Source organism: Dermacentor variabilis, chromosome 11 (assembly GCF_050947875.1).
Source record: "Dermacentor variabilis isolate Ectoservices chromosome 11, ASM5094787v1, whole genome shotgun sequence".
In the NCBI taxonomy this organism is placed as follows: domain Eukaryota; kingdom Metazoa; phylum Arthropoda; class Arachnida; order Ixodida; family Ixodidae; genus Dermacentor; species Dermacentor variabilis.
In genome coordinates this window covers 126592416-126614786 of record NC_134578.1, presented here as the reverse complement: position 1 = coordinate 126614786, position 22371 = coordinate 126592416, and the positions used below count along the sequence as shown (strand labels likewise).

At 44.4% G+C, this 22371-nt stretch overlaps 1 protein-coding gene across 1 annotated transcript; it reads right to left on the bottom strand.

Annotated features, from left to right (window-relative positions):
* Window positions 1-5355: 5355 nt before the first annotated feature.
* Window positions 5356-21457, bottom strand: LOC142564244 (uncharacterized). The gene is made up of 12 exons (XM_075675164.1): window positions 21114-21457; window positions 20390-20481; window positions 15624-15939; window positions 14210-14293; window positions 13361-13411; window positions 13214-13276; window positions 13074-13133; window positions 12922-12975; window positions 11524-11577; window positions 9074-9144; window positions 7258-7480; window positions 5356-6350 (listed from the first exon to the last, which is right to left on the bottom strand). The coding sequence occupies exons 1-12, from the start codon at window positions 21403-21405 to the stop codon at window positions 6238-6240; spliced, it is 1473 nt and encodes a 490-aa protein (XP_075531279.1). The 5' UTR covers window positions 21406-21457; the 3' UTR covers window positions 5356-6237.
* Window positions 21458-22371: the final 914 nt, after the last annotated feature.

Sequence of the window (22371 nt, the reverse complement as noted above, 5' to 3'; positions counted from 1 at the left end):
GGGTCGTTACTCCATACTCGCCGCAGGAAGCGACCGGCAGCCGGCAGCCTTTTCAGACTCGGCAGCGTTTGCCGCGGAGGACGGGATAGCGCTCGCACCACGGTTCCGTGTGTACTAAGCGGCAGCAGCTCTCGACCGTCAGTTCCTTGACCGACCGCACGCTTCGCCGTTCCCCTCGTACTGGGCAAAGCAGCAGGTCGGGTCGTCTTACTCCCCTTCCGCGCAAGAGCGCCGAGGCGGACAGAAAGCCCACCCATTGTGCGTTACGCCGTTTCTACCCGCGGGCGCGGCCAAGCCAACCGTCCAAGGTTGCAGCCTGCGTCCACTGGGCGCAACAAATTTGGCACGGGGCGCCCCTCAAAATTCAGGCAGTCCCCGGCATGTTCGGGTATAGCCGTCCCCACGTCCAAGCGGGGCCAGCGGCGGAAAGCGTCGGGCGCAGCGAGCTGCTTCACCCACACGGGGTTGAAACAATGGCGCTCGTCACCCTTCACAATCCGGTAATGATCCTTCCGCAGGTTCACCTACGGAAACCTTGTTACGACTTTTACTTCCTCTAAATGATCAAGTTTTGTCATCTTTCCAACAGACCGGCGCAACCGAAAGGCCGCGCCGGACATCGGTCCGAAGACCTCACTAAATCATTCAATCGGTAGTAGCGACGGGCGGTGTGTACAAAGGGCAGGGACGTAATCAACGCGAGCTTATGACTCGCGCTTACTGGGAATTCCTCGTTCAAGGGGAACAATTGCAAGCCCCTATCCCAATCACGAAAGAAGTTCCACGGGTTACCCAGTCTTTTCAGACAGGGATAAAGACACGCTGCTTCCTTCAGTGTAGCGCGCGTGCGGCCCCGGACATCTAAGGGCATCACAGACCTGTTATTGCTCTGTTTCGTGCGGCTAGGAGCCACTTGTCCCTCTAAGAAGGTTGTAAGGTGCTGGGAACCCCGCACCTATTTAATAGGCTAGAGTCTCGTTCGTTATCGGAATTAACCAGACAAATCGCTCCACCAACTAAGAACGGCCATGCACCACCATCCACCGAATCAAGAAAGAGCTCTCAATCTGTCAATCCTCCCATTGTCCGGGCCGGGTAAGTTTTCCCGTGTTGAGTCAAATTAAGCCGCAGCCTCCACTCCTGGTGGTGTCCTTGCGTCAATTCCTTTAAGTTTCAGCTTTGCAACCATACTTCCCCCGGAACCCAAACACTTTGGTTTCCCGGAAGCTGCCCGCCGAGTCATTTGAGTAACTCAGGCGGATCGCTGGTTGGCATCGTTTATGGTCAGAACTAGGGCGGTATCTGATCGCCTTCGAACCTCTGACTTTCGTTCTTGATCAAAGAAAACATTCTTGGCAAATGCTTTCGCAGTAGTTCGTCTTGCGACGGTCCAAGAATTTCACCTCTAGCGCCGCAATACGAATGCCCCCGTCTGTCCCTCCCAGTCAAGAAACCCAACAGGCTGTCAGCCTGTCAGCTTGTCGGCTATACGTTATTTTGGCTTGTAAGTCTGTCAGCCTGTAAGTCTGTCAGCCTGTAAGTCTGTCAGCCTGTAAGTCTGTCAGCCTGTAAGTCTGTCAGCCTGTAAGTCTGTCAGCCTGTAAGCCTGTCAGCCTGTAAGCCTGTCAGCCTGTAAGTCTGTCAGTTTGTAAGCCTGGCGGCCTGTAAGTCTGCTGATACCTACTATTGGCTGCCGCCGCCTGAGGCAACATTCTCCGACGATCACATTGAGCGATAGCTTCACTTTTGCGAGATTTCACGATTCAGCCGTCAAGATTCTTGCATTTGCCCGACGCTTGTGTGCAGCTGTCCATTGTTGATCCTCGCAAAAGTGAAACTACCTCTGAAAGTGATCTTCTGAGAATACATCCCTATAGTGGTCTGCGTACCAAGCATGCTTGACTACGCTGATAGTTGCTGTATAGAAAATACACCTTTGATTGATCATTTCAAAGTTTTATTACACAGTAATACACCCGGCCTTCATAGAACTAGCATATTCATATATATCTAGCACAGTTGAATCCCGCCACAATGAATACCGCTACAACGAATAATTCTTATTTCCCCGTCAGTATCCCATAGAAATTATAACCCCAAGTTTCTCTGCACGAGCCATTTTTGGTGAGCGTTTCCGCTTCAACGAAATTTTCGCAGTCAAAATCAAAACCAGAACAAGTGTTATTGGCAAAAGTTTAAGTTAAAACCAAAGCCGTAGTAAGCACGAAATCATGTGATTGCAGTTTCGCCATTTTGCGTTTTTTTTTTCGTGGTCACGTCACTCGCAGCGTGTCTCTTCGACAACGAGCTTTCATCCATGCGTGGGACGAGATGTCAACGCAAAACCCTTTCCCTCAAGCAGAAAGCTGAAATCATCACCCAAGCTGTGAGTGGAAGGAAGGAAGTGGCAATCGCTGAAGACTTTGGGATTCCGGCCAGTTTGCTGTGTACGATTCTAGGAAATAAGGACAGCGTAAAAAAGGCACTTGCTTCAGGCACATCTTCCAAGCACAAAAAGGTGACGCGGCCCCTCCATGAAGAGCTGGACAAGGTGGTGCATGCGTGATGTGTTGAAGTACGAGGCAAGAACTTCCTCCTCAATGGAAGCATCGTCCAGCAAAAAGCCTTGAACCACGCCTGCCTACTCAGCATTGACGATTTTAAAGCCAGCGTTGGCTGGCTGAACTGTTTCAAGGTCCTCCATAACATCATCGGAAAAGTGTTGTGCAGCAAATCGATGTCCGCAGACGTTGACGGAGCTTGGAAGGTGAGCAATGTGGCCGGCATTTTAGGCAACTTCACGCCGGCAGACATCTACAATGCCAATGAGACTGGGCTATTCTACAAGATGTTGCCGGCCAGGATGCTCAACATTAAGGGGCAGCGCTGTCACGGCGGCAAACAGCAAAAAATGTGTGACGGCGCTGCTTTGCACAAACATGGATGGCTCTGACAAGCGTCCTCCATTAGTCATTGGAAAAGTGCCAAGCCGCACTGTTTCAAGGGATCCCGTAGCCTACCTGTGCAGTACAAGGCGAACAAGTCATGGACGACCCGCGCTATTTTCACAGAGTGGGTGGTGGCATTCGACTGCAACATGAAGCGGCAGGACCATAAAGTTTGCTTGCTTCTGGACAATTGATCAGACCATCACTCCGAAGAAGTCAAGCTCACTAACACGGAGCTGATGTTTTCCCCTACAAATTGCACATCTGTCCTACACCCTCTCGACCAGGGTGTGATTCTGAGCCTGAAGCGCGCTTACCGCGGGAGGTTAATTCAGCGGCTGCTCTTCAACAGTAAAACCGGCCAAGACACGAAGGTGGACATGTACGTGGCACTGCAAATTATGTCTGCTGCCTGGAACACACTGGGTCACTCAATAATTGCAAACTGTTTTAGGCACCCGGATTTGCCGAAGATCTATCCTTAGACTCTGACGTAGTAGTTCTGCGGAAACCCGCAAGGTGGAGAGAAGTAATGAATAAAGGGAAAATGAGACATCCACCTGTTCGTAGCAATTGCTACAAAGGAAACCCATACGGGTTCCTAAAAAGAAAAGCCTCATAGTTGAAGAAAAAGTCCCTGACCAGGACGAATTTTTCTTCAACTATGAGGCTTTTCTTTTGAGGAACCCGTATGGGTTTCCTTTGCAGCAATTGCTACGAACAGGTGGGTGTCTCATTTTCCCTTTATTCATTATCCTTAGACTCTGCTAGCGCAACACCGACGAAGAGGCGTCAGCGGCACCGGGGATCACGGCCGCCTGGGAAACACTGGAAAAAATGGGAAACGTGTTGCCTAATCTCGAGCTTGATGAATACATCGGTGCTGACGATTGTGCTATAGTTCATGAAGAGGTGAATGATGAGCAGATTATCAAAGCCGCCTGCAATGATGAAGACTCTTCTGATGTCGAAGATGACGTACAGGATGTGCCTGCTGAGGCAACTGCCTCACAGGTGATGGACGCTTTCGATGTAATGAGGAATTTTGTTGATATCCGTGATGACGATGTCGCGATGGGTCTGTAGACTGAATGTGAAAATCACGTGACAGCATTGCTCACCATGAAGCGCAAGCAAGCCATGCTTACAGATTTTTGGCATTAGAAGTTTTTGCTGCTGCTTGGGCAATTATTTCTGCGTTTCGTATCAAATTTCCGTGATAACGAAGAACGAATTTTTTTCGGGCACCGTAAATTTCGTTGTAGCGGGATTCAACTGCATATATAACTCCCCCTTTTCTTTTTGAAGCGGTCGCAAGTACGGGCTCCCACGTACCAAGATGTGAAATCAGCTTTACTTCGCTGGATGCAGAAAGCAAACGCAGCCCACCTTCCCGTCAATGGGATGATACTGCGGGAGATGGCCAGCGACTTGGCTCTACAACTTCGGCACGCAGAGTTCAAGTGTAGCAATGGATGGTTCAGCAGTTTTAAAGAGCGCAATAATTTGACCTTCGTAGCAGTCTGTGGCGAGAGCAGCAGCGCAAACAAGAAGGTCATCGACGCCTGGAAGGAACACACGTTGGCTCCATTGCTTAGCGAGTACAGTACAGACGATGTGTACAACGTTGACAAGGCAGTCCTTTTTTACAAGATGCTGCAAACATTTGCAGTGAAGGACACCGCGGTCAAGGGTCAAAAGCAGGGCAAGGAAAGAATCGTTGTTCTGTTCGGTGCAAACATGTGTGGCAAACACAAGCTGCCGCTACTTGTAGTTGGAAAGAGTGGGAAGCCTCGCTGCTTTAAAAATGCACGGCTGCCGCCAGGAGATGAGCTTATCATACCGGCACAGCAAGAAAGCTTGGGTCACAGGCGCAATATTTGAAGATTATGTTCGGCAGGTTGGCCGCAAGTTCGCGGCCACAGGCAGGAATGTACTCTTCTTTGTTGATAATTGCCCAGCGCATGGCGTCATCCCACACTTGAAAGTTATCCAGATGGTATTTCTTCCTCCGAACACCACGTCGATCTCGCGGCCAATGGACCAAGGCGTCATTCAACACACAAGGAAGATTTACCGCCACCACCTGCTCGAGCGCATGCTCCTTTGCTTCGACAACGGCAAAGAGTACTCCATCGACCTCCTCGAGGCCATACGTGTTATTGTGTATGCATGGAGGCAAGTGGAACCCACTTTGGTCATGCGGTGTTTTGAACACGATGGCTTCTCGAAGGAAAGCACCGTCGATGCTGACTATTCACGTGCACTTGATGAAGATGGAGCTGAGTATTGTGACCGCATCAATGCCCTCTGCGCAGAGATAGCGAATCCAGTGCAGTTGGCTTCGCCGAGTATCTGAACTTTGAAAAAGATCAACAAACATGCTACTCAGATATGGAGTGTGAAGCTACCGCTAATGCGGCCAATGTGCGATCACAGCGACAATGGCGGCGCTAACGAGCCCTTCCGAGCACCCGCTCTCGGGGAAGTTATCGGATTGCTGAATGTTATCCGCAGTTTTGTTGAGTGCTACTGTGGAAATTCTCAAATGCTGCATGTAGTTGGTCAACTAGAAATAACATGACCCTTGGAGCCTCGAACTACAGGACGTGGCAAACCGAATTTGAAGATTTTCTGCGGTCCCAATGACTTCGAATTAACGAGGCATACCATTATCATTGAAAAAGAAGGTATACAATCAGTGCATTTTATCAGCGATGACATATGGGGAAGAGACTTGGAAACTGACAAAGAAGCTTGAGAACAATTTAGGGACTGCGCTAAGAGCAATGGAACGAAGAATGCTAGGCATAACTTTAAGAGACAGAAAGAGAGTGGTTTGGATCAGAGAGCAAACGGGTAGAGACGACATTCTAATTGAAATGAAGAGAAAAAAATAGCGCTGGGCAGGTCATGTAATGCATAGAGTAGATCACCGTGAAGGTGACAGAATGGGTACCAAGAAAAGGGAAGTACAGTAGAGGACGACAAAAGACTAGGTGGTGCGACAAAATGAGGAAATTTGCGGGTGCTAGTTGGAATCAGTTGGTGCAGGACAGGGATAATTGGAGATCATGGAGAGAGGCCTTCGTCCTGCAGTTGACATAAAATAGGCTGATGATGACTGTACAAGGACTGCCCCAAAAGTTTGTGCAGTTCATGCCACCACACCCTCTACTGCATTTTTGCTGACTCACTTGTGCAGTGAGTCAGCAAAAATGCAGCAGAGGGTGTGGTGGCATGAACTGCACAAACTTTTGGGACAGGCTTTGTAGCTGTATCAGCGGCACTACTTCCTTTGTGCATCAGCAAGTTTTTGCGCCAGGTGCCTGCGTACACTCTTCATTCTTTTTTTCTCGTCTTCTGGCGTCACATTGCTGCCCATGAAGATCCGGAGGAGGCCTGCACAAGAAAAGCAATCACAGCTATAAAGTAATGAAAGCAGCTAAACAAATATTTCCAGCATGAGACTGCATGTTCCCAACAATATACCGAAGGTTAAACGAAATATTTTATCATAGCTACGTGTTTAATATGGCAACAAAATTACAGGCTACTTGTTGCCTAGTCGTTTGCATGCCTCAAATTCTTTTTAGAGCTTCAACATGAAATATTTCAGTAGCAGGTTATCACAACATGGTGCTTTAGCACAACAGCTTCGCTGTTACTGTGGCCTTTCGCGTTTGCCATCTATAGATGAGCAGAAGAATTAGCTAATGCACACAGCTGGCACCCGTCAGTAAGGCTAAAGGTTAATGATAGGCTAAAGCATTCTGATCAGCATTGCAGCTCTCAATTGTGAACACGTAGCCTTGTTGGTTTATCGTCTTCCAGAAAGTAGCGAAATTACACAAAAGTAGCACTCCTATACATATGCATTCTTTTTTGCTGATGTAATTTCACTGATATTATCAAGCTGTCGATATCAAGCACACTGGATAGTGCTGCTATGTTTGAGCTCAGCACTACATCCAGACACCATAAAATTCTAATTTATTCAGAATTAAACAGACAACTACCACAACTGAATGTGGAATAATAGCAGACATGTTTTTTAATGTCTCCGTTATGTGAAATATTAATTGAAATGAGTTACTAGATAGTATGTTTTCTGTATCAATATCATTTTCAATAGCAAGCTCACTACTATGAGGAGTTATTAAGGATTTCAGTTTGTTTATTACAGGATGGCACATCAATGCAGATTAAGCGCACTGTTTTGCGAAGCACAGCACCACCTTCAGTGGCTGTATCAAAAATACTGCTGCTACATTTTTTTCATTTGAACAGTATGTTCAATTGTGCATACTTTTCAAGGATGACAGCTTCTCTGGTGTTACAGCTTGCCTGGCCTCCGTCCTTCCCATGGACCGCGACTTGTTTGACAAGGTTCCGGTGACACTGCTGTTCCGGAGTTCATCAGGCGTCCAGTAAATAGTCGAAGCCATGCGACAAAACATGGAGTCGCCCGACGCCCGGAACAGTGTCCCCCATGCTGCCTTGTCAATCCACTTCCCGGATCCAGCATACATCTGCAATATATCATACATACAGAGCTAGTAGCTAACAGGTTTTATACTGGACGATATACACTGTATTTTCTCAATTCTGCAGTTTGCTGGCATTTTGGCACATTTATTTGTGTCATTTGGGCCGATACCTGCATGAGCGGAACTAAATTATCCAGTAATATTTTTATACATCTTTTAGACCCTCCTACATAAAAATCTCCTAGGCATCAGTAGCAAGCTCTAAACTAGGAAAACTGACAATTATCTGCGAGAATATTCACTGCTACAGCTTGATGAAATCACTGAAATCTACCTAGACATTGGGTAGCCGAATTTCAAATATGTTCCATGTAATATCTGTACGACCATTCTTTTCCACAGGTTACTCTGTGCAGTCACTAGAGGCAATATAGAAATCTGCACCAGCACTGTGGTCCAAGGACTGCATGATTACATAATTATGTTAATGTACACAAACCAAAAACTTCACATGCACTGTGATCATGTAAAAAGAGGAGTAGGCCACTAATTAGGTTTTCGAGCCCCATTTTCGAGAACAAAGTGCAGAGGCAAGCACATACCAAGGTCAGATATTCTACTTTGGCACTCGAGCCAACCAAAAGTGGTTACAGTAGTGTGCTGTAAGCTCACCCCTTTTCATTTATTTTGATATGCCTGTGGTGTGGCAAGCTGATGAGGATGGCGCCGAGGGGGTGACTGTTCTTGGCCAGTTGCGAATTGTGACCATGATGCTGTGCAGCATAGCTGATCGACATAAGCTGCCTATCTACATAATTTATAAGAGGAAGACACTGCCTGCTAAGGAAGCCTTCCCCAGAGATGCTGATACCCAGTTGAAAAGTGCCATGTTTGGCTAGTGGATAAGAATCACGTGGCAACACCGTTGAAGAACTGTCTCCTTGTCCTTGATCCATACTTGAACGTACATCGCTATCATTCCAAATGGCATGATGGGCCAGCCTGAGTCACTTGACGTCTGCATCAACAAGTGTTTCGAGGACTGCCTGCGGAAATACTTTGCGATGTGGCTGACTGATGAAGCGTGTAAGCTAACAGCAAAGGTTGTATCAAATGCAGATCACTAGAGCAAGTGGCGAGCTGGGTCACTGCAGCATGGGACGACATGCCACGAAGCTTGATTGCACGTCTTCAAGGAGCGCAGCAACTAAAGTGCCCTAGATGACACCAAATATGGTGTGCTCTATGTGCTGACAGTGATACGGTAAGCGACAAAGCTAGCAGCAATGATGACATCACATGATCTGGGGCAGGTTCGCAGTTAAGAAATGCTGTTTGCATTTTGTGTCTGTCATCCTTTCTTTTGTCCAGCTTACATTCAAGAAAAGCACTTTTTTTGCTTTGACTTTAGACCTTCAGGTGTTAATTTAGGAGCAGGACTGGTCTAGATGCATAAATATGGTACTCAGCCATAAATCTAGTTAATGGATCATACACAGTTACTTACATTTGGAAAGAAAAAACAAAAGGTGCATAACTCAGTAAATTTCTTCAACATTCTGAAATGTATGAGCACTTTTAGCACTTAAGTGTAACACGGAGCCTTAAAGAACAATTCTGTGACTTAAAAATTACCTTTCCATCATCTCTTGAGGATCCGATTACCACATCGACGGCCTCTTCTTCAGCGAACAGGTCAATGTCAGCTGCAAAGGAAAATGTACAACTTTTCCCTTGAACTGCCAGGTTTGATACTTCAAAAGCAATATAGAGGAGTTCCATACTAAGGAAAGAGTACAATGTAACCATTACACATTACCAAGGAATAGAAACCAAAAATATCAGTTGCTAAGAACGCTGTGTGGGACATGCCACACACTGGTATTGTAGGCTCTATAGCCTCCAAAATAGGGAGACGCATACTTTCGACAGAAAGCGTGTCAAATTCTCAGGTCTCACAGGTGCCCCCTATTTCTTGGCCGACAAAACGCTCCCAGGGACAGTGTTATTCTTTCTTTTTTCAGTCAGCACTATCATTATAATCACTCAATGCAGGATAGATAGTTCTAAAGTTTCAGTTGATTTGTGCATGTGGTGTGCACATATAGGCTTTCTGTGGGGTGTCTACAGAGCAGGTGTGTCTCGGAGACGTCATCGCATCTAATAAAGCTGTTGTACGCGGCGCTCTTTTGATTGCAATCAAGTCCAATCCAAATCTAATTTCCCAGTCGCGATTGGCTTTTTTGCTCAATCTGTGGAAGAAAACCAATCGCGGTCGAGAATTTCAATCCAAATCGCGGTCAGTCTCAATTGAAAGTGGCCACGTGACACCGGTATAAGTTTCGGTTGCTTTCTGCAAGCAGTCTCTACAGAGCAGGTGTGTCACAGAGACAATGTCGCATCTTTGTGTGTATTTGTGTGGCCTCGCATTTGTGTGCACCACCTCATGTGCCTTCGCGAGAGCCAAGTGGTGCGAAGAAACATGGCTCATTTCTTCAATCTCCGTGGCGACCCTGGCAACGGAAATCACCAATACAGTGACGCTCTAATCAGATCGTGTATGGAGATGATGTCACTCTTGCACAAATCCAAGCAAATCTGATTGCCTCCAAGCGTTGTATGAGGCAGGGCATTATTAGAGATTTCTTAAGCTGCCCGAAGCCTAATACATTTATTTAAGAATTTAATCAAAAATCTAAAATGTAATAAATTTTATTTTGGGGGGTGAACGAATTTTTCGGACTATTTTTCGGTCCCCGCGAGGCCCGGAACATCGGTCAGCAACTGTACAATGTTTAAACTGCCATACCGGCAGCAAAGCAGAATAACATGTAAAAGAAATCAAGGAATACTGTGGCTCTGCTTTGCACAACCCTATTTATGTAATTATCTATAATATCACAGAAGTGTCGACACAGTGTCTGAGCTGTTCTGGTTATCAACTATGAATATGGCATGTGGGCGCTCAGTAAGGCAATCCATTAATTTTAGGAGCAGAGAAGGTCATGCGCATTCTATATGTATTGCTACTGGCCACACATACTTCGATGTATTGTACACTTAAGGAAAGATTTCTGGCTTCAGCATGTGACGGAAGTATTGTTTGTTCTCAAAAGAGCATTCAATAATTCAAACATAGGTCCTGATCCCGCTAAGCAGAAAAGATTATGCGGCTCGTAAACCATTATGTGCAAGGCAGTGTTTGTATGGATGACTGACTTAGTTCCACGGAATTGCGCATGCTTTGAGCAATCAAAGCTGCAATGTTAGTATGTCCAAAAGCAAATGTACTTAAAGCTGAAGTTGACGGCTCAAAGATCTCAAAGGGCGGCTTCTGTCAGAGGGACTCTTCACCACTTTGAACCCTCACCACCCTGCAATATTCTTGCTAGGCTCACATCGTACTTGCAGATTCAACAGTTTCAACTAGCTAAGTACCCGCAACGTTAATAGCCTGACTGTAAGCGCAACAGGAAAGCACAGCGGCATTGTACTGTCAGTTCCGTGTACATCATCGCATGCAGTGTAGTGAGAAACATTACATGGACACACACCAAAATTAGGGACGTGCAAATACTGATTTTTGACACCCGAGTCAAATACAAACCAAATACTGCCATAGCGAACTGAATCGAACCGAACAGTTTTCAAATAGTTTGCGAATAATGAACAGTTATCACAATTGATGTAGAACAAGGTTTCCGTCATTACATGGTACATTATGAAGTGTTTATTAAATGCACAAGTGGACCATTAGAAGCAAGAAAGTACTGTCTTCGCATGCACAAGGCTCTTCAGAGTGAGCAAATGATCACTGTATAGCCTGTAAAGTTTGGCAACCTGAGCAACGTAGCCTGCTCCACTACGAAGTATGGGGGCGAAAATTTACAATACCTTGGCTCCAATTCTATGTTCAGTTGGACATAGTTGGCGTTTTAATTTATTCAAAAAGTATTAGAAAGAAATTCGCATCTTAAATAGTGACTATTTGGTTCGAAGACCGAATCGAAGGGACACTATTCATTGAGGTGTGAATATTCGCACACCCCTAACTACAATTAATGTGAAACAAAATATTTTCCTACCGAAGTCATTTGGCACCATGCCTGGCATCTCGCTGATGAAGCCATCTTCTGGCGCTGAAAAATTAATGTTGAAATCACTTTTACAATATCATAAAACCTAGCATTTCTCGAACTTTATATGCCATCTTTCTCTTAAAATGCCAAACCATGCAACCCATTTTGTTTACATTATATACAGTACATAATAATAATAATAATAATAATAATAATAATAATAATAATAACAGTTGCTTGTCATGTTCTGTTTCTGCTGCTTCACAGATACCTCCAAATTTGGAAAAAAAAACACTCCGCATGAAAATTAACTTTTACCAGGTGGTCTGTGGTAGTGTTTTTCAGGTAAACTGCTAGGTTCTGTCAAAAGCAGAATTCAGTTTTGTGTGCCCACCATAACTAATTTAGTCAAGAAAAGAAAAAAAAGCAAAATATATAAACCACTTCTATTCCGTGAAATTTTGAACATGACTGGGCATAATGTTAGCACGAGTAGGCATCAGTGACATCATAAAAGCAAATGTGAAAAAGTGCAAATGCATGATGAGCGCCTGTAGGCACGAATGAATTTGTAAGGTAGTGGCAGTGAGTAAGCACTGCTGAGCAAGAGTGAATATCAGTGATGTTGAATTCCAATGGCAGATCGCGAGCGCTTGGCCAGATCACGAACGGAGCAAGTCGTTCTGACTGAGATCTCGTCAAATTTGCAAATGGAATGTGTGCGTTCCCATGGGGTACTTAGTACAAGGAAATCAAGTGAGAGGGCGCTAACCTAGAGGTGGATTGGGTAGGCCTCATCACCATGACCACCTGGATCATCCCGGCATTCCGTGCGTTTGTTTTTCTTCCGCATCAAAAGAATCATCACTGCACTTAGGAATTTATAGTGTCCGAGTCTGAGCTGTCACTATCAGGAACAAAAACGCACGGCGCGACGTAGCATCCATATTTTTAACGTCCATAGCCACCCGCGACCGAAAACAAGCGACCATGACAGGAAGCAGAGGTGGGTGAAGGAAATATGTCACGTGGACTTCCGGTCAAATCTGCCAATTCTGGTGGAGAAAATATTTCTGCTCCACAGACTGATCCGGAATCGGTGGCTGATCCCAATCTGCCATTGGAACACACAACTCACGCTCTCATTCTGCCATTGGAATAGGATTGCTCCATGCAGAGCAGAAAAACTTGATTTGGATCTACCATTGAATTCAACATGTGTGAAGTACTGCACAACTAAAAAAATTTGTGCTTGGAACTGATCAGTGCTGTATAAAGAAATACAGTCTTACCATGCTATTGTGCAAAGCTGCAGTTATAATTTCTTTAAAAATTGCACAATAAAATGAATGCAGACATGAAAGTGCAACTTGAAGATGGAACCACAGAAGAATGTCTCATTACCTGGCTCTGGTGTCGAAGCCCTTGCAGTGCTCTGCACTTGTGTGCAGCTTGTACCTGCAGCAGGAAATTTGTTTGGTGACAGAACTGCCAAGACTGCAGAAAATATGTCCTGAAAGATGTAATGAACTGCCACAGAGAAAAATGATCCTTACTAGGCTCTGACATGCAGTCCACTGCAGTTGGCTGGCTTGGAGCTGGGGCAACAGTGGTTCCTGATGACAAAAGTGCAATTACCACACACATTATCTTCTGAAAGATTCACTGAACTGCCACAGAGAAAAATTATTCTTACTGGGCTCCGACAAGTAGCCAGCTGATAGTGGCTGTACAATCATAGCCGGGGCAGCAGTGGTTCCTGAAGGTAAAACTTAATGACCACTCACATATGTGATATTCTCAAAGGTTCAACAACACGACCACAAAGAAAATGTATCCTTACTGGGCTTTGCAGAAAAAATTGTATGGCGCGGCTGAACCAGAGGTACGGGATCTGTGGTTCCAAGAGATAAAACAAAAATATCCAAATTTAGGTGACAGATATGAGTGAACAAGTCATCCACCAGATTGTAAAAATATATAAAAGTGCCAATGGCTAACAACAGTGGCCCTTTGTACTAGTTGCATCAAATAAACATGTGAAGTCAAACTTGTGGCCAAACAAGCAGTTCATGCCATCTGCCAGTTGCCATCAAAGACAGGAGCGCATATCATGGTGATAAAGCATGACTCAGGATAATCATTTTCTGTTATGCTCTCTTTTTCCCCTCGCCCCCAGTACATCCCATGCCTTCTACGTGCCATTTGCATGAATAGCACACAGAACAGGGAAGGCATAGAGGGTGTTTTTATGAAGACTTCTAGCATTATTTAAAAATTACCATTATGAATAAACGGAGAGCTCTTATGAGGTTGTGATTTTTGGAGAAAGCCCAATTGACAGACGCCCGTAAAGATATGTCGTCATCCTTCAAATGGCTGTGGTCATTAAAAATAGCCTCTTAATGTATTCCACTTCTCAGCAGTCACAGTGCATTTTACAGACCCTAGAAAGTCACATTATGGAGTGTTTCCCAAGAGTGAGCAGCCGTAATAAGGAACATTTTTTGCCAGCTGACGGGCTGAAAATTTGTATTTTTTAAATGTTCTTGCATATTGAAACAGAACACGCTCATAATTTCAATTATAATTTTTCCAAAACTTTATAAACAAAAGCCAAGTCAAGACTTTTGTACAATGATAGAAATATTAAGCTAACAAAAATGACACAATTACACACTTTACAACTTACCGTTGGCTCCTTGTGCTCCTGTTGGTCCTGGAGGACCTGCCACCACCGAAACTCCCAATGACGTGGCGTAGATAATCCTGCTCTCTGAAATTTTTGCAATACATCATGCTACAGATGACTGGATTGCTTCCACAGAATAGAATGTAATTTGGTACAGTTAGCTGTGACCTATGGTAGACAGGCACATGTAGCTACCAATTTGCTAATACAGCTTCACAAGCACTCTAATGAGTATGCAAGAACAAAATTTTATTTAGGAATGGAACGTACACCTGCAGACACACTAAAAAGCAAATAAAAGTGCTCGTTGACTGAGGTTTCTCCACTATCTACATTAGCTTTCAATAGTCTCAAATATTTCGAGTATTGCAATATTAGAAAAGACAAAGGGGTTCAAAAAGTCCACCTCACCTTCACAAATGTTTTTGTTATTCTTCTCATGTTTTTTTGCAGAAGCACTCAATCATACTTCATGTGATACAAACTTCGCTGTTACTTTTGGCTAATACTGCACAATACAGCTCCGTCTCCTTTCATTAATCAATCAGAATAAACTTCAATCATCTGCTGAAACAAGCCCACAAATTTTACTTTATATACTATGATGCCCTAGCAGTTATTTCAAGACTGAAAAATTACGAACTAATGGCATGAGAAACAGGTAAATGTGACTGTTGCCAAGGCCTTTTAAAGATATGACTAATTCCCATCAGTAGACGAGTGAAAATTCCAGGCCTAGATTAACTAACAACCCGACATATTTAAGATGGTTAGGATACTAAAACGAAAGGGCCAATGATGCGAGCAGTACGAGCCAACTTACGGGCTCACTTGGGCCCAACTTCTGCTAGGTGGAAACGAAACCAGCACAATCGTCAAAATATGCATTACTGCAATGGCACCACGTTACACATTTAATGAACATTCTTGGACCCAGAAGATGGGTTAGAGCAAACACATGTCCATGTGAGGGCCATGTCACACATTGTCATGCTGCAACGTGGCAACCCGAGTCAAGTTAGCACTTGCCTTGCCAAGCGTATAAATGCATGGGCTGTCTTCCAGAGCATCGCTTCAGTTCAGTTACAGCTTTCCATGTACATTTTAGACGAGCTACCCTATCTAAGCTAATGGCAGCTGCTGCCAGGGAGTATCCATGGCAGAGACTGGTTGAGGACCGTTACTTGGCAACAAATTGTGTGATAGAGTTTAGTTTAGTTGCAGTGCTTTAGCGAGAGTGCTTCATTATGTTGCATTAAGGTATACCTGCAGAGCACGATTTCCATGCAGAAGTGTGCGATCGCGCCAACAGATCGCTAATTGAGTATTGCTGCTGAATGCATTAATTCTCTGCCAATTCTACTTGCACTCGAGTATATTTAATTCCACCTTCAGCAAACGAACGCTTACTCACCACTTGCTAAGACTTTTGAAGCCAAAGCATCTTGCAGATGTACATTTCTGTTCTTCAAGATGAGCATCTTTGCCTTCAGACTCCTTAGCTCCTCAGCGACATCTTCAAACTGCTTGCTTTGTTCCTCAAGCTGCTTGCTTTGCTCTGCAGTTTCTTTTTTGTACTTCGCAAGTTCTTCAAGAACAACACATCCTTGGTCACAGCATGTGCACTGCACATGCTGTTGCGGGCATGCAGCTTGGATGTCTGCGAGCAATTCCCTTTCTACGCTTCGCTGAACTTCCACTCTCATACTTTTTGTTGCCTGTGTGCCCTGCTGTTGTAAACAAAATCAGTTTTAAGAACATGGCAAGAACACAACAGAGCTCATCTTAAAATCCCTTCAGTGCAATCTCGCAAATGTAAAACACACAGTACATGCACGAAACATGCTTATATGATAATTTTAGGCAAAATTTTGCAGTTGAACAAAAATTTTTCCCACTCCCAGATTCGAATCCCAAACCACGACAAATCTTTAGGGCACAGGTCTTAGGCGCCTGTTCCTGCAGCAAGCGTCAGCACTGTCACTTGTAACCAGGCGAACAAGCACAGCAAAGAATGAAAGAGGGAATGCAGAACGCCGCAGGGCATGAAAGAAGCGAGGAGCAAAGCAGAGAGGAGCAAAGCAGAGAGGAGAGTGCAGCAGAACCATGAGGCAGAAAGCGGAGGGGGGTATGGTGAAAGCGTGAGAAGCGCAGTTTGGCGACGATAGCTACAAAATGGTGCCAGAGTAGCATGCGTCATCTGGGAGGTCTGGCGGTGGCGGCTGTGAATCGCGCCCACGCGCTGGCTCTGATGATCTGAAGATTGGCGAAGTCGTGCCACACTTTGCCACATTTGCAACATGTCACACGAGACAGATTGTCTGTGTCAGCCAATATATTCCAAAATGAAAACACGTACAGAGTTGCGCTCAAATTTCGCCTTAGGGAGCATCGCAATTGTTGAATTTTCTTCAGCTGCAAATTATCGTTTTAAATTATAATTTAAGAACAATGAAGCCTTCTGTCTGTGTTCCTGTCGGCGGTTTCTGCACTGAGGGGTGTTTTAAGATCATTCACACATGAGCAAAGCATGGCTTCCTTCAAGCTGTCATTGAATTTGCTCTTGAGCTTCCGCATGCTAGCCACCTGGTTAGCTCGGTTGAGCAATCACCCCGGAAAAGCGGTGGTTGTTTGTTTAACCCTGGGCAAGGACTAATTTTATTCGCCTGTGAAGCCTTATTTGAATCTATAGAATGCATGACAGCACAGAAATTCACTTTCATACATCCCAAATAAAAAGATCTACTGAAACTCAAGCATGCTTAAATCTTATTAGAAGAAATTTACCACATGCCAAGCTTCCCTGAAAACGCAATGCAGTGAAGTACAGTGGTACCTCAGTTTATAAGTCTAATTCCATAACTCAGGTAGCATCTGAACTGATCACGGATTGAACCACAGTTTCCCATAGGAAACAATATAACTGTGGTTTATCTATTCACACTCAAGGCATCTTTAAAAAATTGCAGACTTATAACACCATTCAGCACAGTCAAGAAAACAATTATTGGGTTTTACGTGCCAAAACCACTTTCTGATTATGAGGCACGCCGTAGTGGAGGACTCCAGAAATTGCACCTAAATCCGTGCACCTAAATCTAAGTACACGGGTGTTATTCGCATTTCGCCTCCACCGAAATGCGGCTGCCGTGGCCAAGATTCGATCCCTCGACCTCGTGCTACACCATAGCCACTGAGCAACCACGGCGGGTGAGCATAGTCAAGCGGGTGAGCATAGTCAAGAATTGTACTATTCAATTTCCTAAGCATTTTATCATTTTCTGTAAGTTTATTGCCATGTGGCAACAATATTAAGCACACAGAGGTATACGCACCATATGCAGTACTGAACAGAAACATATATTTTGCATTTGGGTTCTATGAGGTAAACTGCTCAGAATGTTGGTGCTGTGTTATGCCGGACCGCTAGCATAGAGGAACGGTCTCTTGAACACGTACTGCCATTGTACTTTACTCACACAGCACAGCCAGCCCACCATGTCAATAATTTGTGTATTCCAATAATGTACTGCAAGAAAATATCAAACAGTAGTCAAGGTATGTGTGCACTGGTGAGAGAAACATTAATGATAGGTGAGAGGTTAGCCACACAAAAGGCTTAGTATGCTACTACACGTTTAATATGTAATGAGATGAAAGAATGCGAGAAAAGAAAAATGCACACGCATTCACTCACACAAACTCTGAAGGGAGCAGTAGTGAGCCCCTTGATGTCAACTAAGTGGAAAGTGGAGCTTATAGCATCACCAATAACCAAAATGTTATCCATTCTTGTGGTGCAGCCAAATGGACCGATATCAATAAGATTTCGTTTATTTTCGGTGCCATAAAGCTCCCCTATCTCCATGTTCATTTAATGATGCTCATTGCTACCCGTTTCAGAGTTCCTACAAGAGTAGATGCATGTGCATATTTTTCTTTATTCACACAAGATAGGCTGGATCCTGAACCTGCCGGCCAAAAAGAAATATGGGGTTTTACGTGCCAAAACCACTTTTTGATTATGAGGCATGCCGTTGTGGAGGACTCCAGAAATTTTGACCACCTGGGGTTCTTTAATGTGCACCTAAATCTAAGTACACGGGTGTTTTCGCATTTCGCCCCCATCGAAATATGGCTGCCTTGGCCAGGATTTGATCCCGCAACCTCGTGCTCAGCAGCCCAACACCATAGCCACTGAGCAACCATGGCGGGTGCACCTGCTGGCCACTTTGAACAAGAACAACAAAGTGCGTAGCGGTATGCGCGCTCTCAGAGTATAAACCATTATTAAAAGAGTGTTTTGCCAAGGCCTCGCTTGTTAACTTTGTGGCAATGTATTGAACCTGTAGTATCATTCCACACCTTTTGTTCGCCTAATCTTTCCATCCATCATTGAAATTTATCTCACCAGCACACACACATTTTCACTACCGGTTGATATTACGGTTTCCTTGAGATAAATTCTTGGACTACACAAATTACGTACACAGCCATGCGGTGTGAATAAAGTATGACAGAAGTATGTGTTCAAGAGACCTATTGCCCTAAGCTAGCAGTCTGGCATAATGCAGCACCAACATTCCGAGCAGTTTGGCTCACAGGACACAAACGCAAAATATATCTTTTTGTTTACTGCTGTACCCTGAGCAGAGTAGACCCTGTGCTCATGAAGATGGCAGGCATCTAGTAGCTGTGACCTCATGTGAATGACGTCAGTTTCAGTTATGATTCATCGTCAGATTATTGTTTGTATATCTTAGCATAAGGTCTAATCATGATTTCAATTTGGATGACAGAAACCTGCAAAGCGCAGACCATCTGCGCTTTGCTGACAGCTGAGCTGAACAGCTGACGATGGTCAGCTGTTCAATGGCCGATGACATGAGTTAATACAAAATAAAACATATCAACCGTATATCACTGAAGTGTAGTCAGTGAGCCTGATCAACAACCATAGCAGCAATGTGGGCTTGTTGGTATGGCATCTTGGCGGGAGTGTTTTAGCGTGGATAAGACTGGACAGTGGACACAAGAACACGCACAGTACACACACAGTACACACACAGCGCTACACGAATTGCCGCATGTGCCTTTTGTGTGTCATCTTGTTCCCAGTCTTATTCGAATAAGCGCCAGAACACTCGCACGATGATGATGATTTATTGCCATCCCACCTGAAACGAGGCGGTGACAGCCTAGCTGGCTTGAGTTAATCAGGTGTGCTATATTTTTTCTCCTTCCTCAAAACTTCTCAATCTGCCTTGCACCATTATCTATGCCTGTAATGGATCCGTTCATATCAATCTCTTCCCTGCCTTTTTTCCACCAATACTCCGTCTTTTGCTTATCTCAACTGTTAACCAGTTGATGCTCCCGTCCATTCTAAGTACCAGCGCTTCTGGAAGGTGGACCTTACCTACGACTCTCATTGGGCGAATCCCTTCGGATAACCATGCCAAGAGCCTGATCAACACTCCCTTGTGCTGAGGCTAGCAAACTAAGTCGTATTAATGCTGCATGCATAAATAGAAATACGTGTACTGTAAAAAGAACAAAGAGGTGGTAAACAGCAGACTAGCTTAATTTAGAGACCATACTCTTACACAATCCTGTTTGTCACTTGAGGCAAGTTTCATCAACAGAGGTAAGCTTTTGGAAATGGCGCTGTTAGTGAACAAGAGCATTCATGAAATGAGATAACACTGTTGTTATACAAGGTGTCGCTGCCTACCGCAGCGCCATGAGAAGGCGCGTGGTAGGAGTCGCCCAAGGGGGAGGAAAAAGAGGATGGAATAAAGGCAGAGAATGAGTAATGCCTCCATTACTGTCGTACTGAGTAATATGCACAACATAACTGTACAATGTTTAAATGACAGCATATTGAGGAATTTTTATAAAAATGAACAAAGCACAAGGAAACAGGTGTTGGGTGTTTAGTTATCTATGCTGAAAATCACAAGAAACAGTGCGTGGGAGGATGTAATATATGCTCTACATGATGTCTTCTGCAACGTTCTTGTAAGGCGCAATGCTCTTGTAAGGCCTTCAACAAGCCCAACTTGTTTAGAAAATGCTAGCAAGTATACCAACATTCTTTCGCTCATAAAACATAGCCACATGACCCAAATCAGTAGTAACATATAAAACTAAAATCCTGTTAACTATAAGTTGCCATACCTTTCCTTTGGCCCTCTTCTTGCCTTTCTCCAAGGAGACTACAGGCTTTCTGAGCCTTTTGGACATATGCGTTCGCATGTCTTCTTCGGTTTCTGCATTGCATTTAACAAAGTATTACAAAGCTGACACTGCTGACAGACAGCAATGTTAGGCGAGAAACATGAAAGGGTCGTAATGAGAAATCTGGCCAGTATACTAGTTCCTCTGGCATTACTCTCGTTTCATCTTTTCATAATTGCAAAGCATTTGCAAGTGTGGCTCCCACGTCCACTGCATGACAGTTATCTGTTCAAGCAGTGGACAGGTGTCATCACATCCCACTAAATATGGAGTCAATACCCCAAAATTTACTGTCGAAACAAAAAGTATACTGGTAACTGACAAAAGCACACATTTGCGCTGATGGCTCCTGCGAAGCGGTGTCCGCATTGAGCGCCCGAGGCAGGACGTGCTGCACCCACTCCCCATTTCTTAACGCCAACCCTTTCAGGCATGTTGCAGACAGCCCAAGACCCTAATCAAAGCCATACCCAGAGATACGTCTCGGGCGGACCTGTGTGCAGCCGCATCGAAACCCCTAAGCCTCGTTACGAGATTCCGTCGGCCGTTTGCTTAACTACTGCGCAATGAGTGGGACAAAGCACACGCTGGTTAAGATTATATCGTTCGAAAGGCGCGTCGTATAAGCTTAAGGTATGCTTAATGAGGAATGAGTGGTACTTACCAGCCATGTGCAGCACTCTGGCCTTATAGTATCCTCCCGACGTGGTATCGTCCCCATTCCACCACACGTCGTAGCGGACGGTGGGATCGAAATCCGCAATATTTTCAGGATGAAAGTTTTGCACTGCGGTGTGCTCCAGAACCGCAGTGGTCATGTCCACCTCATACTCTACTAATACGCGCATCTTGACCACGGAGGATAAGCACAATTTGCTTGATATCGACGAACAACAAGCGACACAGTCGTACCCTCCAAGATGACAGCTGTGTAGTCTGTGGATATGGATTCGCATGCGACTTCGCCAGGACCATAGCAGAACCAAAATAAGAAAATAAGAATAATGATGTAAAACAGCAGCGGGGTCAAAGTTGTACAGAAGCTTAATGATAACAATTTTCATAACTTCATTAGGCGTAAGCATTCATAAAATGACCACGCAATTCATATGAGAGTAACTGTAATTGCGTTACAAAAACATGGGTTATACTTAAGCAAGAAATCAACAACGCGTCACATGAATTAGATATTCTAAAGTTATATCTAGAGCATTGGGAGCGATATTCTGCGAAAAATAATAAGGACCACAGCAGAACCAAAATAAGAATAATGCTGTAAAACAGCAGCGGGCTCAAAGTTGTACAGAAGCTTAATGGTAATTTTCATAACTTCATTAGGCGTAAGCATTACCAAAATGACGTCGTAACTCATATGAGAGTAAGTGTAACTGCGTTACAGAAACATGGGTTATATTTCAGCAAGAAATCAACAACGTCATATGAATTAGATACTCCAAAAGGGTATGTTATATCTAGAGCATTGGGAGCGATATTCTGCGAAAAAGACATACATAGGGTCAACAGCGCACGGTCAGTGCTCATTTCAGGAAAAAAAAAAAGAACATTTCCTTTTAATGTTGCAGTAATGCAGCACAGGTATAGCGAACACAAGAGCTGATCAAATACATAGATAAGCATGCATATGCGTCCACAGAAAGGCTGTATTCGAGAAGATATGTAGCAATTTCTGCCGCAAACTATTAAAGGAATGCTGATCGCCATGACGCTACATATTTGATGGTCCAAGCTTGTGCATATATTTATCAGATCTTGCAAAACGACACCGCCGAAACAAGGAAATTTGAAACAGCTTGATTCTGTTCAGAAACGGGTAATCGTGCATGCAATTTAATTAACAACGCATTGGCATTTCTGCTCGAGGAAAACTGAAGACAGCTTGTATGCACCAAAGCTTAGAAAAA

Excerpts from the sequence above, each read along its gene's own strand:
- LOC142564244 (XM_075675164.1), bottom strand. The coding sequence starts at position 21,405 with ATGCGAATCCATATCCACAGACTACACAGCTGTCATCTTGGAGGGTAC. Across the intron at positions 13,412-14,209 it reads AGGAGCACAAGGAGCCAACG|ATCCCGTACCTCTGGTTCAG; the intron begins GTAAGTTGTAAA and ends TTGGAACCACAG. Across the intron at positions 12,976-13,073 it reads GGACTGCATGTCAGAGCCTA|GTACAAGCTGCACACAAGTG; the intron begins GTAAGGATCATT and ends TTCCTGCTGCAG.